Source organism: Haematobia irritans, chromosome 2, assembly GCF_050003625.1.
Source record: "Haematobia irritans isolate KBUSLIRL chromosome 2, ASM5000362v1, whole genome shotgun sequence".
Lineage (NCBI taxonomy): Eukaryota > Metazoa > Arthropoda > Insecta > Diptera > Muscidae > Haematobia > Haematobia irritans.
This window is the reverse complement of record NC_134398.1, coordinates 108,925,264-108,941,803: the sequence shown is the minus strand read 5'-3', so window position 1 is coordinate 108,941,803 and position 16,540 is coordinate 108,925,264. Positions and strand designations below refer to the sequence as shown.

The following is a 16,540-nucleotide window of genomic DNA, read 5'->3' as shown; positions in this document are numbered from 1 at the left end:
CCATGGTAGAATCTATATTCTGCCCCCCACCCCCAGTGGAAAACTTGGAATCAGGGATATCCTCGTTCAAAAACACTGTTGGAGCACATGGCGTACATCAAAATGTAGGTAATGACTTCCACTTTGATGTCCCATAACCAGAATTTTGAACGAAGATCCTTCCTAGCTTCCATGATAGAATCTATCTACTAACCCTTAGTGGAAAAAATGTAATCGCTATTGCAGATATTACATCCGGTGAAGAAAAAAATTTTATAGCAACTGTCTCACGTGCCCTGGCCATAGACGATATAACCCATGTCATCAATTTCCAATTGTGATTTCAATTATTTTTGTATTTGATTTTCAACTTATTACAAAAATCATGAATCCAATTACCAAATTGTAGCCGTCGTGAAATTAATTTCAAATATTTTTGGATGAAGATATCTCAGAATCCATTTTTTTCACTACATAGATGAAGGTGGGTAAAAAAACAATATGATTTTAACTTATAAATTCAATTCATTTATTATTATTAAAATATTTTAAAAATTTTTAATTTTGTTAAAATATATATTTGGTTTTAATCTGGAATGAAAAAACTCCAGATGTTTTTATTTGAGTTTTATTTAACCTTAACCTTTTATCAAAAAATTGGAAGACAAAATCTTTAAGTCAACAAACTATTAAAAATGTAATTAATCAATCAATTTTTTAATCAAATTTAAAACAGTCAACTAAATTTTTAATTGAATCAATTAAAAAATTAATTGAAATTTTCTTATGAAATCAATTAATTTTTTAATCAAGTATTTTTTTATGTCCAATTAAAAAAGTATATAAATTAAATTAAAAAAGTAACATATAGAAATTTTGTTTAGTTTTAATTCATAAACTCGAATGGAATGAGATTCTCTTTACATTTGTTTATACAAATCTAAAACTTTCATTTTAAGGTCTGTACTATGTTCGGTTTTCCCGTTTCCCGTCGTGGTTACTTCATTAAAATAGTTTAATTTGAAGAAGATAATTAAATTTAATTGATGCGCATTTTATTTTTTTATCGAGATTTCGTCAAGCTTTAGCAGAATTATGTTTGTTTTCATTTACAATTTTGATTATTTTAGAAAAAGTAATCGAGAAAATAAAATAATTTTAAACTCGAACATAGTACCCACCTTTAACAGCAAAAATGTTACTACATACATATTTTAATAAAAAATCACCTTTAACGTTACTAATGAATATGTAATAGATTTTTATGGAATCAATAAAAATGTTTGTGCTAATTCATAGGTCGTTTGGAAGATTTTCCATGTTATTTACTACCACTACGACCGCCATAACTAACGCCTACTCTACCACATTGCGTTCGATTAATTTTGTGCTTCTTCAGCACAGCGTTCTTTGGTTTTAGCAAAAGGTTCAGCCATGGTCGGGAGTCAGATGGTATATCCTGACCAGCTTCTTCAGGTATAGGAATTAATTCCGATGCTATGCCCCAATCGGGTCGAGTTCTATAACTAAATATAGCACTGTTACTGTATTCTTCGATATTTCGGAACTGGAAATTGATGACATGGGTTACATCTTCTATGACCAGGTCACATGAGGCGATATCAGTTGCTATAAGATTGTTTACTTCACCAGAGATAATATCTGCAATAGCGAAATAGAATTTTTCATTCTTTTCAACAATTTCGATTGTTTGCTCGACCAAATCCAATGATACATCACGCACCGGTATGGGATTGTTCAAATAACCGTCGGTAAAATGTCGGACTCCTAGCACTTGTCATTACAGGTTGTTTATCGGGCCGTATATCCAATGATATCTTCCGAATCTGAGGGTCAAAACCCATATCCAAAATACGATGAGCTTCATCTAAAAATGGATAAGTAATAGTGGCTGTGTCAATAACATTCGCTTGTACAATTTAAACGATCAGGAGTGCAGATAATAATTTCCATACTACCTCCAACACATCCAATTTGTTCACGGCGATTGCCTTCTCCATAAATCATATTCCTGAATGAATTCTGTTGTTCCCTTCTTTCTCAATTTGCATGTCAATTCACGTTTTGGCGCCAAAACGCTATGGCTGTGGAATATTTTGATGTACAACATAGCGAACAATAAAAACACTAATATGTTTACCATTTCTGTTTGTGCTGTACCGTGAGATCTTCATTTTTAATAAAATAATAAATAAAATTATTTTATTATTCTAAATTTTGAACGACAACAAACCAATCCACCGGAGTTGCCACAACTTTCGAATTTCATTTTTACCATGTTTTCTTCATGAATGCATTTTTATTGAAAATAATTGAACCTTCACATTAAGAAACATTCTCAATGTGATCTAAAGGTGTCAAAAATGGAAACCGGGATATCTTCGTCCAAAAACACTCTTGGAGCACATGGCGTACATCAAAATGTAGGTACAGACTTCCACTTTGATGTGCCGTAAGCAGAATTTTGAACGGAGTCCGTTTCTGACTTCTATGGTAGAATTTATGTTCTGCCCCCCAGTGGAAAACTTAGAATCAGGGATATCTTCGTTAAAAAACACTGTTGGAACACACGACATACATCAACATGTAGGTAATGACCACCACTTTGATGTCCCATTAGCGAAATTTTGAACGAAGTCCGTTCCTGCCTTCCATGATAAAATTTATGTTCTGCCCAACCCTGTGGAAAATTTGGAATCAGATATATCTTCGTTCAAAAACACTGTTGGAACTCATGACATACATCAACATGTAGGTAATGACCTCCACTTTGATGTACCATTAGCGAAATTTTGAACGAAGTCCGTTCCTGCCTTCCATGGTAGAATCTATGTTCTGCCCAACCCAGTGGAAAACTTGGAATCAGGGATATCTTCGTTCAAAAACACTGTTGGAACTCATGACATACATCAAAATGTAGGTAATGACCTCCACTTTGATGTACCATTAGCGAAATTTTGAACGAAGTCCGTTCCTGCCTTCCATGGTAGAATCTATGTTCTGCCCAACCCAGTGGAAAACTTGGAATCAGGGATATCTTCGTTCAAAAACACTGTTGGAACTCATGACATACATCAAAATGTAGGTAATGACCTCCACTTTGATGTCCCAATAGCGGAATTTTGAACGAAGTCCGTTCTTGGCTTCCATGGTAGAATCTATGTTCTGTCCCCAATGGAAAACTTGGAATCAGGGATATCTTCGTTCAAAAACACTGTTGGAACTCATGACATACATCAAAATGTAGGTAATGACCTCCACTTTGATGTACCATTAGCGAAATTTTGAACGAAGTCCGTTCCTGCCTTCCATGGTAGAATCTATGTTCTGCCCAACCCAGTGGAAAACTTGGAATCAGGGATATCTTCGTTCAAAAACACTGTTGGAACTCATGACATACATCAAAATGTAGGTAATGACCTCCACTTTGATGTACCATTAGCGAAATTTTGAACGAAGTCCGTTCCTGCCTTCCATGGTAGAATCTATGTTCTGCCCAACCCAGTGGAAAACTTGGAATCAGGGATATCTTCGTTCAAAAACACTGCTGGAACTCATGACATACATCAAAATGTAGGTAATGACCTCCACTTTGATGTACCATTAGCGAAATTTTGAACGAAGTCCGTTCCTGCCTTCCATGGTAGAATCTATGTTCTGCCCAACCCAGTGGAAAACTTGGAATCAGGGATATCTTCGTCCAAAAACACTGTTGGAACTCATAGCATACATCAAAATGTAGGTATTGACCTCCACTTTGATGTCCCATTAGCGGAATTTTGAACGATGTCCGTTCCTGGCTTCCATGGTAGAATCTATATTCTGCCCCCCACCCCCAGTGGAAAACTTGGAATCAGGGATATCCTCGTTCAAAAACACTGTTGGAGCACATGGCGTACATCAAAATGTAGGTAATGACTTCCACTTTGATGTCCCATAACCAGAATTTTGAACGAAGATCCTTCCTAGCTTCCATGATAGAATCTATCTACTAACCCTTAGTGGAAAAAATGTAATCGCTATTGCAGATATTACATCCGGTGAAGAAAAAAATTTTATAGCAACTGTCTCACGTGCCCTGGCCATAGACGATATAACCCATGTCATCAATTTCCAATTGTGATTTCAATTATTTTTGTATTTGATTTTCAACTTATTACAAAAATCATGAATCCAATTACCAAATTGTAGCCGTCGTGAAATTAATTTCAAATATTTTTGGATGAAGATATCTCAGAATCCATTTTTTTCACTACATAGATGAAGGTGGGTAAAAAAACAATATGATTTTAACTTATAAATTCAATTCATTTATTATTATTAAAATATTTTAAAAATTTTTAATTTTGTTAAAATATATATTTGGTTTTAATCTGGAATGAAAAAACTCCAGATGTTTTTATTTGAGTTTTATTTAACCTTAACCTTTTATCAAAAAATTGGAAGACAAAATCTTTAAGTCAACAAACTATTAAAAATGTAATTAATCAATCAATTTTTTAATCAAATTTAAAACAGTCAACTAAATTTTTAATTGAATCAATTAAAAAATTAATTGAAATTTTCTTATGAAATCAATTAATTTTTTAATCAAGTATTTTTTTATGTCCAATTAAAAAAGTATATAAATTAAATTAAAAAAGTAACATATAGAAATTTTGTTTAGTTTTAATTCATAAACTCGAATGGAATGAGATTCTCTTTACATTTGTTTATACAAATCTAAAACTTTCATTTTAAGGTCTGTACTATGTTCGGTTTTCCCGTTTCCCGTCGTGGTTACTTCATTAAAATAGTTTAATTTGAAGAAGATAATTAAATTTAATTGATGCGCATTTTATTTTTTTATCGAGATTTCGTCAAGCTTTAGCAGAATTATGTTTGTTTTCATTTACAATTTTGATTATTTTAGAAAAAGTAATCGAGAAAATAAAATAATTTTAAACTCGAACATAGTACCCACCTTTAACAGCAAAAATGTTACTACATACATATTTTAATAAAAAATCACCTTTAACGTTACTAATGAATATGTAATAGATTTTTATGGAATCAATAAAAATGTTTGTGCTAATTCATAGGTCGTTTGGAAGATTTTCCATGTTATTTACTACCACTACGACCGCCATAACTAACGCCTACTCTACCACATTGCGTTCGATTAATTTTGTGCTTCTTCAGCACAGCGTTCTTTGGTTTTAGCAAAAGGTTCAGCCATGGTCGGGAGTCAGATGGTATATCCTGACCAGCTTCTTCAGGTATAGGAATTAATTCCGATGCTATGCCCCAATCGGGTCGAGTTCTATAACTAAATATAGCACTGTTACTGTATTCTTCGATATTTCGGAACTGGAAATTGATGACATGGGTTACATCTTCTATGACCAGGTCACATGAGGCGATATCAGTTGCTATAAGATTGTTTACTTCACCAGAGATAATATCTGCAATAGCGAAATAGAATTTTTCATTCTTTTCAACAATTTCGATTGTTTGCTCGACCAAATCCAATGATACATCACGCACCGGTATGGGATTGTTCAAATAACCGTCGGTAAAATGTCGGACTCCTAGCACTTGTCATTACAGGTTGTTTATCGGGCCGTATATCCAATGATATCTTCCGAATCTGAGGGTCAAAACCCATATCCAAAATACGATGAGCTTCATCTAAAAATGGATAAGTAATAGTGGCTGTGTCAATAACATTCGCTTGTACAATTTAAACGATCAGGAGTGCAGATAATAATTTCCATACTACCTCCAACACATCCAATTTGTTCACGGCGATTGCCTTCTCCATAAATCATATTCCTGAATGAATTCTGTTGTTCCCTTCTTTCTCAATTTGCATGTCAATTCACGTTTTGGCGCCAAAACGCTATGGCTGTGGAATATTTTGATGTACAACATAGCGAACAATAAAAACACTAATATGTTTACCATTTCTGTTTGTGCTGTACCGTGAGATCTTCATTTTTAATAAAATAATAAATAAAATTATTTTATTATTCTAAATTTTGAACGACAACAAACCAATCCACCGGAGTTGCCACAACTTTCGAATTTCATTTTTACCATGTTTTCTTCATGAATGCATTTTTATTGAAAATAATTGAACCTTCACATTAAGAAACATTCTCAATGTGATCTAAAGGTGTCAAAAATGGAAACCGGGATATCTTCGTCCAAAAACACTCTTGGAGCACATGGCGTACATCAAAATGTAGGTACAGACTTCCACTTTGATGTGCCGTAAGCAGAATTTTGAACGGAGTCCGTTTCTGACTTCTATGGTAGAATTTATGTTCTGCCCCCCAGTGGAAAACTTAGAATCAGGGATATCTTCGTTAAAAAACACTGTTGGAACACACGACATACATCAAAATGTAGGTAATGACCTCCACTTTGATGTACCATTAGCGAAATTTTGAACGAAGTCCGTTCCTGCCTTCCATGGTAGAATCTATGTTCTGCGCCCCAGTGGAAAACTTGGAATCAGGGATATATTCGTTCAAAAACACTGTTGGAACTCATGACATACATCAAAATGTAGGTAATGACCACCACTTTGATGTCCCATTAGCGAAATTTTGAACGAAGTCCGTTCCTGCCTTCCATGATAAAATTTATGTTCTGCCCAACCCTGTGGAAAATTTGGAATCAGATATATCTTCGTTCAAAAACACTGTTGGAACTCATGACATACATCAACATGTAGGTAATGACCTCCACTTTGATGTACCATTAGCGAAATTTTGAACGAAGTCCGTTCCTGCCTTCCATGGTAGAATCTATGTTCTGCCCAACCCAGTGGAAAACTTGGAATCAGGGATATCTTCGTTCAAAAACACTGTTGGAACTCATGACATACATCAAAATGTAGGTAATGACCTCCACTTTGATGTACCATTAGCGAAATTTTGAACGAAGTCCGTTCCTGCCTTCCATGGTAGAATCTATGTTCTGCCCAACCCAGTGGAAAACTTGGAATCAGGGATATCTTCGTTCAAAAACACTGTTGGAACTCATGACATACATCAAAATGTAGGTAATGACCTCCACTTTGATGTCCCAATAGCGGAATTTTGAACGAAGTCCGTTCTTGGCTTCCATGGTAGAATCTATGTTCTGTCCCCAATGGAAAACTTGGAATCAGGGATATCTTCGTTCAAAAACACTGTTGGAACTCATGACATACATCAAAATGTAGGTAATGACCTCCACTTTGATGTACCATTAGCGAAATTTTGAACGAAGTCCGTTCCTGCCTTCCATGGTAGAATCTATGTTCTGCCCAACCCAGTGGAAAACTTGGAATCAGGGATATCTTCGTTCAAAAACACTGTTGGAACTCATGACATACATCAAAATGTAGGTAATGACCTCCACTTTGATGTACCATTAGCGAAATTTTGAACGAAGTCCGTTCCTGCCTTCCATGGTAGAATCTATGTTCTGCCCAACCCAGTGGAAAACTTGGAATCAGGGATATCTTCGTTCAAAAACACTGCTGGAACTCATGACATACATCAAAATGTAGGTAATGACCTCCACTTTGATGTACCATTAGCGAAATTTTGAACGAAGTCCGTTCCTGCCTTCCATGGTAGAATCTATGTTCTGCCCAACCCAGTGGAAAACTTGGAATCAGGGATATCTTCGTTCAAAAACACTGTTGGAACTCATGACATACATCAAAATGTAGGTAATGACCTCCACTTTGATGTCCCAATAGCGGAATTTTGAACGAAGTCCGTTCTTGGCTTCCATGGTAGAATCTATGTTCTGTCCCCAATGGAAAACTTGGAATCAGGGATATCTTCGTTCAAAAACACTGTTGGAACTCATGACATACATCAAAATGTAGGTAATGACCTCCACTTTGATGTACCATTAGCGACATTTTGAACGAAGTCCGTTCCTGCCTTCCATGGTAGAATCTATGTTCTGCCCAACCCAGTGGAAAACTTGGAATCAGGGATATCTTCGTTCAAAAACACTGTTGGAACTCATGACATACATCAAAATGTAGGTAATGACCTCCACTTTGATGTACCATTAGCGAAATTTTGAACGAAGTCCGTTCCTGCCTTCCATGGTAGAATCTATGTTCTGCCCAACCCAGTGGAAAACTTGGAATCAGGGATATCTTCGTTCAAAAACACTGTTGGAACTCATGACATACATCAAAATGTAGGTAATGACCTCCACTTTGATGTACCATTAGCGAAATTTTGAACGAAGTCCGTTCCTGCCTTCCATGGTAGAATCTATGTTCTGCCCAACCCAGTGGAAAACTTGGAATCAGGGATATCTTCGTTCAAAAACACTGTTGGAACTCATGACATACATCAAAATGTAGGTAATGACCTCCGCTTTGATGTCCCATTAGCGAAATTTTGAACGAAGTCCGTTCCTGCCTTCCATGATAAAATTTATGTTCTGCCCAACCCAGTGGAAAACTTGGAATCAGGGATATCTTCGTTAAAAAACACTGTTGGAACACATGACATACATCAAAATGTAGGTAATGACCTCTACTTTCATGTACCATTAGCGGAATTTTGAACGAAGGCCGTTCCTGCCTTCCATGATAAAATTTATGTTCTGCCCCCAGTGGAAAACTTGGAATCAGGGATATCTTCGTTCAAAAACACTGTTGGAACTCATGACATACATCAAAATGTAGGTAATGACCTCCACTTTGATGTCCCATTAGCGAAATTTTGAACGAAGTCCGTTCCTGCCTTCCATGGTAAAATTTATGTTCTACCCGGGCAGTGGAAAACTTGGAATCAGAGATATCTTCGTTCAAAAACACTGTTGGAACACATGACATACATCAAAATGTGGGTAATGACCTCCACTTTGATGTCCCATTAGCGAAATTTTGAACGAAGTCCGTTCTTGGCTTCCATGGTAGAATCTATGTTCTGCCCCCAGTGGAAAACTTGGAATCAGGGATATCTTCGTCCAAAAACACTGTTGGAACTCATGGCATACATCAAAATGTAGGTATTGACCTCCACTTTGATGTCCCATTAGCGGAATTTTGAACGATGTTCGTTCCTGGCTTCCATGGTAGAATCTATATTCTGCCCCCACCCCCAGTGGAAAACTTGGAATCAGGGATAGCCTCGTTCAAAAACACTGTTGGAGCACATGGCGTACATCAAAATGTAGGTAATGACCTCCACTTTGATGTCCCATTAGCGAAATTTTGAACGAAGTGCGTTCCTGGCTTCCATGGTAAAATTTATGTTCTACCCGGGCAGTGGAAAACTTGGAATCAGAGATATCTTCGTTCAAAAACACTGTTGGAACACATGACATACATCAAAATGTGGGTAATGACCTCCACTTTGATGTCCCATTAGCGAAATTTTGAACGAAGTCCGTTCTTGGCTTCCATGGTAGAATCTATGTTCTGTCCCCAATGGAAAACTTGGAATCAGGGATATCTTCGTCCAAAAACACTGTTGGAACTCATGGCATACATCAAAATGTGGGTAATGACCTCCACTTTGATGTCCCATTAGCGGAATTTTGAACGAAGTCCGTTCTTGGCTTCCATGGTAGAATCTATATTCTGCCCCCCCAGTGGAAAACTTGGAATCAGGGATATCCTCGTTCAAAAACACTGTTGGAGCACATGGCGTACATCAAAATGTAGGTAATGACTTCCACTTTGATGTCCCATAACCAGAATTTTGAACGAAGATCCTTCCTAGCTTCTATGATAGAATCTATCTACTAACCCTTAGTGGAAAAAATGTAATCGCTATTGCAGATATTACATCTGATGAAGAAAAAAATCTTATAGCAACTGCCTCACGTGCCCTGGCCATAGACGATATAACCCATGTCATCAATTTCCAATTGTGATTTCAATTATTTTTGTATTTGATTTTCAACTTATTACAAAAATCATGAATCCAATTACCAAATTGTAGCCGTCGTGAAATTAATTTCAAATATTTTTGGATGAAGATATCTGTCACCTTCGAGTCGTTTACCAACAAGAAAAAACAAATGGACGGCGAGTACTTTAGGCTTGGTTTATTCTCTATAAATACAAATACATTACATTTATTTCTTAATTAAAACAGAATATTTACTTAGTCGGTTAACACACTCCTTCAAACTCAAGGCACAATCTGCTTGTGAGAACATTAATGATTACTCTTAAAATGATCACTTCCATTACATCAGTTGACAGTTGACAAATTACAGTGTTTACAACTCATTTCACGACAAGCACTTTAGTCGCCGATACTGACATCCTCTCCCCCGTGAGTCGATACCGTAGGTTGAGATTCACCACTTTCTTCCACGTCTAATACAGCTAACTTGTTTACTGGCCTCCTGAGGACTCCGTTGGCCGTGCGAATTTCGGCCGATCTAGCGACCCCGTCCTTTCCATGAATAAGGTGGACCACACGACCTCTCCTCCACTTCGACCTAGGCTCATTATCATCGCAGAGAAGTACGAGGCAGCCAATATGAATGGGTTTGGCTGGACGAAACCATTTAGATCGCCTTGTCAACTCTGGGAGATACTCCTTAATCCAGCGCTTCCACAATCCATTTTTAAAATTCTGTAACAATCTCCATTGTTTCCGAGAGGAACAGGCTCGATGATCATATTCTCCCGGAGTTTGCGTCGAGCTGCTACATCCAAGGAGAAAATGGTTAGGAGTTATTGGTTCTGGCTCATCTGGAGTAACAGGTAGGTGCGTCAACGGCCTCGAATTAATAATGTTTTCAGTTTCCACGAGGAGGGAATATAGTGTGTCTATACGGGGTGCATGTTCTTTCAATACGACCCCTAGAGATCGTTTTACTGACTGCACTAAGCGTTCCCATGAACCTCCTGCCGACGGATTGGATGGCGTATTGAATTTCCATTTTATTCCTAATGGCACAAGTTTAGACTGCATAACTCCATGGTCTAGAAACCCCACCTCACCTGATAACTCCTTAGTAAGTCCGACAAAGTTAGTACCGTTATCGCTACGGATTTGTATAGGTACCCCTCTTCTATTAATGAAATTTCTGATACATAGTATGCAGGCGTCACTAGAGAGATCCGTAGCTATTTCTAAGTGCACTGCTCTGATTGTTAAGCATGTGAACAATGCAACCCATCTCTTCTCACGTTGCCGCCTGATTGTAACATCTACGGGCCCAAAATAGTCCAAGCCCACGTAGGTAAAAGGCCGTATGTATGGTGTTACCCGATCCACAGGAAGTTGGCCCATTATTGGCTGTTGTGGCGCCGCCTTTCTAATCTTACATTTGGTGCATTTCGATGTTACCTTATTAACGGCCGACCTAAGGGCTGGAACCCAATACTTTTGCCTAATCTCATTAATTACCGTACTGGTGTTTCCATGGTGAAATTGGCAGTGATACCATTTTATCACAATATCGGTGAAGTTGTGGTTTTTGGGAAGGATACATGGCTTTCGAGCTTCATAAGTCATCGTGACTGCATTATCCAACCGCCCTTGCACACGCATTAACCCTTCTTCATCTAGAAATGGGCATAAAGATTTTATATCACTTGATCTGTCAACTAGCAATTTCTTTTCCAGGCATTTGTATTCCTGGTGGAAAGATGACATCTGGACTAGACGACATAATATCTTTTCAGCCCAACTCTCTTCTTCAATATTGAGGTCGCCTCTTATCTTTGTCTTCGAAACATTAGCATTATTAATGAACCGAAGGGCCCATGCCATAGCTCTTTTGAGTCTCCTAAAGTTGGAGAACCGGGAGAAATCAACAATTGGACCGTTCTTGGCGACTGCAGTCAGCACATAGTACTTTGATCTCAACTCTGAAGAATCATACTCATTGTTGACTATTTCCATAATTGGCCAAGTATTTTCTGGTTCTAGTAGAAAGGAGGGTCCATTTTTCCAACGATTTTCAGGATTATAAGTCTTCAACGGCCGAGTGGCGTCATCGGCTGGATTCATTGTGCCTGGTACCCATTTCCATTCATCTGCCACAGAACCCTCCAATATTTCACCTACACGGTTCGCAACATATTGTTTATATTTCCTGGCATCCGACTGGATCCACCTTAGTACAGTATTAGAATCTGTCCAGTATTGAACCCGTGTTACTTTCCTATTTTGAGATTCAAATATATGATATTTAAGGCGCACAGCGAACACTGCTGCTTGCAGCTCTAAACGAGGAACGGATTTGTATTTAGTTGGGGCAACAAATGTCTTTCCACAAATAAACAATACATTGTATTCATCATTTCTCTTTATACGCCAATATGCGACCACAGCCATCGCTAGTTCGCTAGCATCGCTAAATATATGTAATTCTTTAAAAGTATTATTAAAATCATGACAGTAGCATCTTGGTATTCTAAAGTCCTTTACCTTTTTCATTTCACGCCACCAAATAATCCACCTATCATACAGCTCATCAGGGAGATAATCATCCCACCCCATACCAAGCCTCCATAATGACTGCATGAATATTTTTCCCGTCACCGTGATATTAGCCACAAATCCAAATGGATCGAACGTAGACATAACAATGCTCAATGCTTCTCTTTTGGTCGGTTTCCTCCTTAGTTCAACTACATCACTAGCCACACGATGGTATTTCAAAATAAAGATGAACTCGTCAGTGGAAGGATTCCATTGCAGGCCCAGTATTCTTTCAACTTTGTCGGCTGATACGTCCACCATAGCGACTGGCGACTCTTCAAAGTTTTGCATGACCTGTTCGGAATTGGAGACTATTTTGCATAATTCGAAACCTGCTTGTTTATGAATATTTTGGACTTCTTTGACGATCGCTATAGCTTCAGAAACGGATGGGAAACAGTCCACGTAGTCGTCCACGTAGTGGCGATCTATAATGGCGCTCATGACACGAGTGTTTCCGCAGCAAAATCTTTTGGCATTTTCGTTTTTAATGTGCTGAGCAATTGTAGGTGAACATGCGGCCCCAAAAATCAATCTTTTCATGACACATTGCTGTACCGTATTTTTATCCTTTTCACTTTTCCACAAAAATCTCTGGGCATTTATGTCTTCACCTCTAATTGCAACTTGTAAAAACATTTCACGTATATCGCCGCATACCGCAACTGGAAATTCTCTAAATTTATACAATACTGATATGAGCGAGTTGTTTAGATTGGGTCCAGTCAACAATCTGTCGTTCAACGATATACCATGAGCTTTGGCTGCTGCATCAAAGACTATCCGAATTTTGCCTTTATTGGGATTTCTGACAGCAAAGTGTGGTAAAAAGAATGTTTTTGGCGAAATTTGTGTCTCGACGCTAGATAGCCGTTTCGCATATCCTTTTCTAAACAAATCGTCCATCCTTTCAGTATACTCTTCCTCAAAGGCTTTATCTTTCTTAAATTTCTTTTGAAGAATGTCATATCGATTCAGTGCCATCTGGTAACTCGAAGGGAAGTCTATGTTATCGAATTTCCATAACAAACCACACTCGTACCGATCACCCACATATTTTGTTGTAGCATGCATAATTTCTATGGCCCTTTCATGGTATTTTGGAACGACGGGTTTAGTATTTAATTTTACACCACAGGATTCTACTTCGAAGTACTTCTCCATCATTTCTTTCATTTGATCGTCAGATGTGTTCGACTCTATTGCATTAGTACAACAAATCATTTTAGTATTTTTGTTTGTCTCTTCCAGTGGACCATATACTACAACCCCGAGTTTACATTTTATAACGAATGGTCCACTACCTGTATTTGTTGGAATCTCTGTAGGTACTGTTAAATATGCATGCGCAATACTAATTATCATTTTGGGTTTTGCAGCAACGTAATCAATAATTGGCATATTTTTTAAAGTGGAATACTTTTCCGCCAGCTGGCGTTTCAAAATGCTCTGTGTGGGTAATTCCAAATTATTTATGAGATATACTTTTCTCATGTTATATTTTTCGTTTGTGTTATCATGTGGGCTGACTACTATATCAATGACTTCAGTTCTTTCTGATATAGACTTGCTATTAAGCCACTGCAATTTGAGTGTATCGGGTTTTCCCTTCATACCTAATTGTCGCGCTACTTCCCAGTCCAGCATAGTTGCATTTGCTCCATCGTCTATGAAAGCGTATATCGAAACTTCTTTTTCCTGGTGGTATAATTTAATAGGGATGATCTGGAATAATACATCCACATTACGTTTGTCGACGTGGCAACTCACTCTTTCGTCGGGGCAGTGCACATTTTCCTCAGTTTGGTTTATTTCATCTTTATGCAATAGGCGGTTATGTTTGCGAGTGCATTGGTTTATACCACAAACATTTTTTGCGAAGCACGAATTTACTTGATGGTATGGTTTTAAACAACAGAAACATAGCCGTAGCTCCTTCACTTTTTTCCACCTTTCATCGACATTCACACCTTGGAACAAATCGCACTCGTGTAGATACCTACAGCCACCTTGGCAGATCAAACATTTCTTTTCGGATACACTAACCATTGCATACTTATTTCCCTTTTGAGCAGAATTAAATTGTTGCCGTCTACCAGCTGCTTCTGTTGAAGTGCTCGGTAATGCATCTGATACCATATTAGCAAGTCTTCTCATACAGTTTAGCCATTCACTAAAATCCAGAATTGTGGGTGCAGTCGTCATAGTAAAACATTTCTCAGCCCATTGCATTTGTTTACTTGGTGGTAGTTTAGACACTAATTCGCTTAGCAATGAGGGGTTTGACAAGTGATGATTGCCTTCAACTGATTTCAAAAACATTGCCATATTATTTACTTTGTTTGCAAATGTTACTATCTGATCTAATCTTCCTTCTAATACTGGCTGGCACATTCTGACTTTCTGAATTTGGCTTTTGATTAATACTTCGGGGCGGCCGTATGTTTCTTTTAATACTTCAATTATAGCTTTCACATTCTTTGAACTGGACAGCAGTGACTCAACCGTTTCGCGCGCTGCACCCTGTATTGCTTCCCGTATACGAATGATATTTTGCAGGTCTGTATACTCAAATTCAGCTGTCGTGGCTCTAAAATCCTCATAAAATATTTGCCAGGTTTCGGGATGGCCTTCAAACTTTGGTAAGGGGTATATTTTCTTTGCTGCGATAGGGTGACTGCATTGGCTGTGGAATGAACAATTGGTATTGGACTCACCTGGGATGCGTTCTTCTCCAGCATTGTTTTGTGGCTGCATATTTTCGGATGTGGAATTTGCGGTTTGAGCTGCGTGGAATTCCTGCCTTAGCTCATTAATCGAGCTTTTCGTCTGATTATTATTTGCCACAATCAAGTTATGTAGTGCTGTCATCTGCCGCTGAAACTCCCTCTGCATTTCCATTATTTGCTTTGATACATCTACCTGTGGTCCTTTTTGTGGTGTATTAGAGTTCTGATTTTGAGCTCCATTCTTTGGCGTATTGGGCTTTGAATTTACTATTTGCTGTTGTTCCATGTCCATTAGTCTGGCTGGTGGAATGCCTTTATTTTTCCTTTCGCTTCTTCTAACGGTCGTAGAATCGTTCATACATACATAAGTATTGATGCCCTTGATATATGTATATTATTCAATTCTAACTGTTTTTACTGTCTGCGCTGTAGTGACGTTGGCAGAATATGATGTTGATTGGCGGCAGTAAAGGCGTTGCACAATGTCTCCTACTTCGTCCAATAAATGGCGGCTGAATATATGCAACGTTGTTGGCGAGTCGATTAAAGAATAAAGTTTGTCACCTTCGAGTCGTTTACCAACAAGAAAAAACAAATGGACGGCGAGTACTTTAGGCTTGGTTTATTCTCTATAAATACAAATACATTACATTTATTTCTTAATTAAAACAGAATATTTACTTAGTCGGTTAACACACTCCTTCAAACTCAAGGCACAATCTGCTTGTGAGAACATTAATGATTACTCTTAAAATGATCACTTCCATTACATCAGTTGACAGTTGACAAATTACAGTGTTTACAACTCATTTCACGACAAGCACTTTAGTCGCCGATACTGACATATCTCAGAATCCATTTTTTCACTACATAGATGAAGGTGGGTAAAAAACAACAATATGATTTTAACTTATAAATTCAATTCATTTATTATTATTAAAATATTTTAAATATTTTTAATTTTATTAAAATATATATTTGGTTTTAATCTGGAATGAAAAAACTCCAGATGTTTTTATTTGAGTTTTATTTAACCTTAACCTTTTGTCAAAAAATTGGAAGACAAAATCTTTAAGTCAACAAACTATTAAAAATGTAATTAATCAATCAATTTTTTAAAACACAGTCAATTAAATTTTTAATTGAATCAATTAAAAAATTAATTGAAATTTTCTTATGAAATCAATTAATTTTTTAATCAAGTATTTTTTTATGTCCAATTAAAAAAGTATATAAATTAAATTAAAAAAGTAACATAAAGAAATTTTGTTTAGTTTTAATTCATAAACTCGAATGGAAGGAGATTCTCTTTACATTTGTTTATACAAATCTAAAACTTTCATTTTAAGG

General features: G+C 37.1%; 1 protein-coding gene across 1 annotated transcript; it reads right to left on the bottom strand.

The window, feature by feature from the left end:
- Positions 1-10,047: 10,047 nt before the first annotated feature.
- Positions 10,048-16,029, bottom strand: LOC142226001 (uncharacterized). Its single transcript, XM_075295860.1, has 2 exons — positions 15,872-16,029; positions 10,048-15,819 (listed from the first exon to the last, which is right to left on the bottom strand). The coding sequence occupies exon 2, from the start codon at positions 15,546-15,548 to the stop codon at positions 10,266-10,268; it is 5,283 nt and encodes a 1,760-aa protein (XP_075151975.1). The 5' UTR covers positions 15,549-15,819; positions 15,872-16,029; the 3' UTR covers positions 10,048-10,265.
- Between the last annotated feature and the right edge of the window lie 511 nt (positions 16,030-16,540).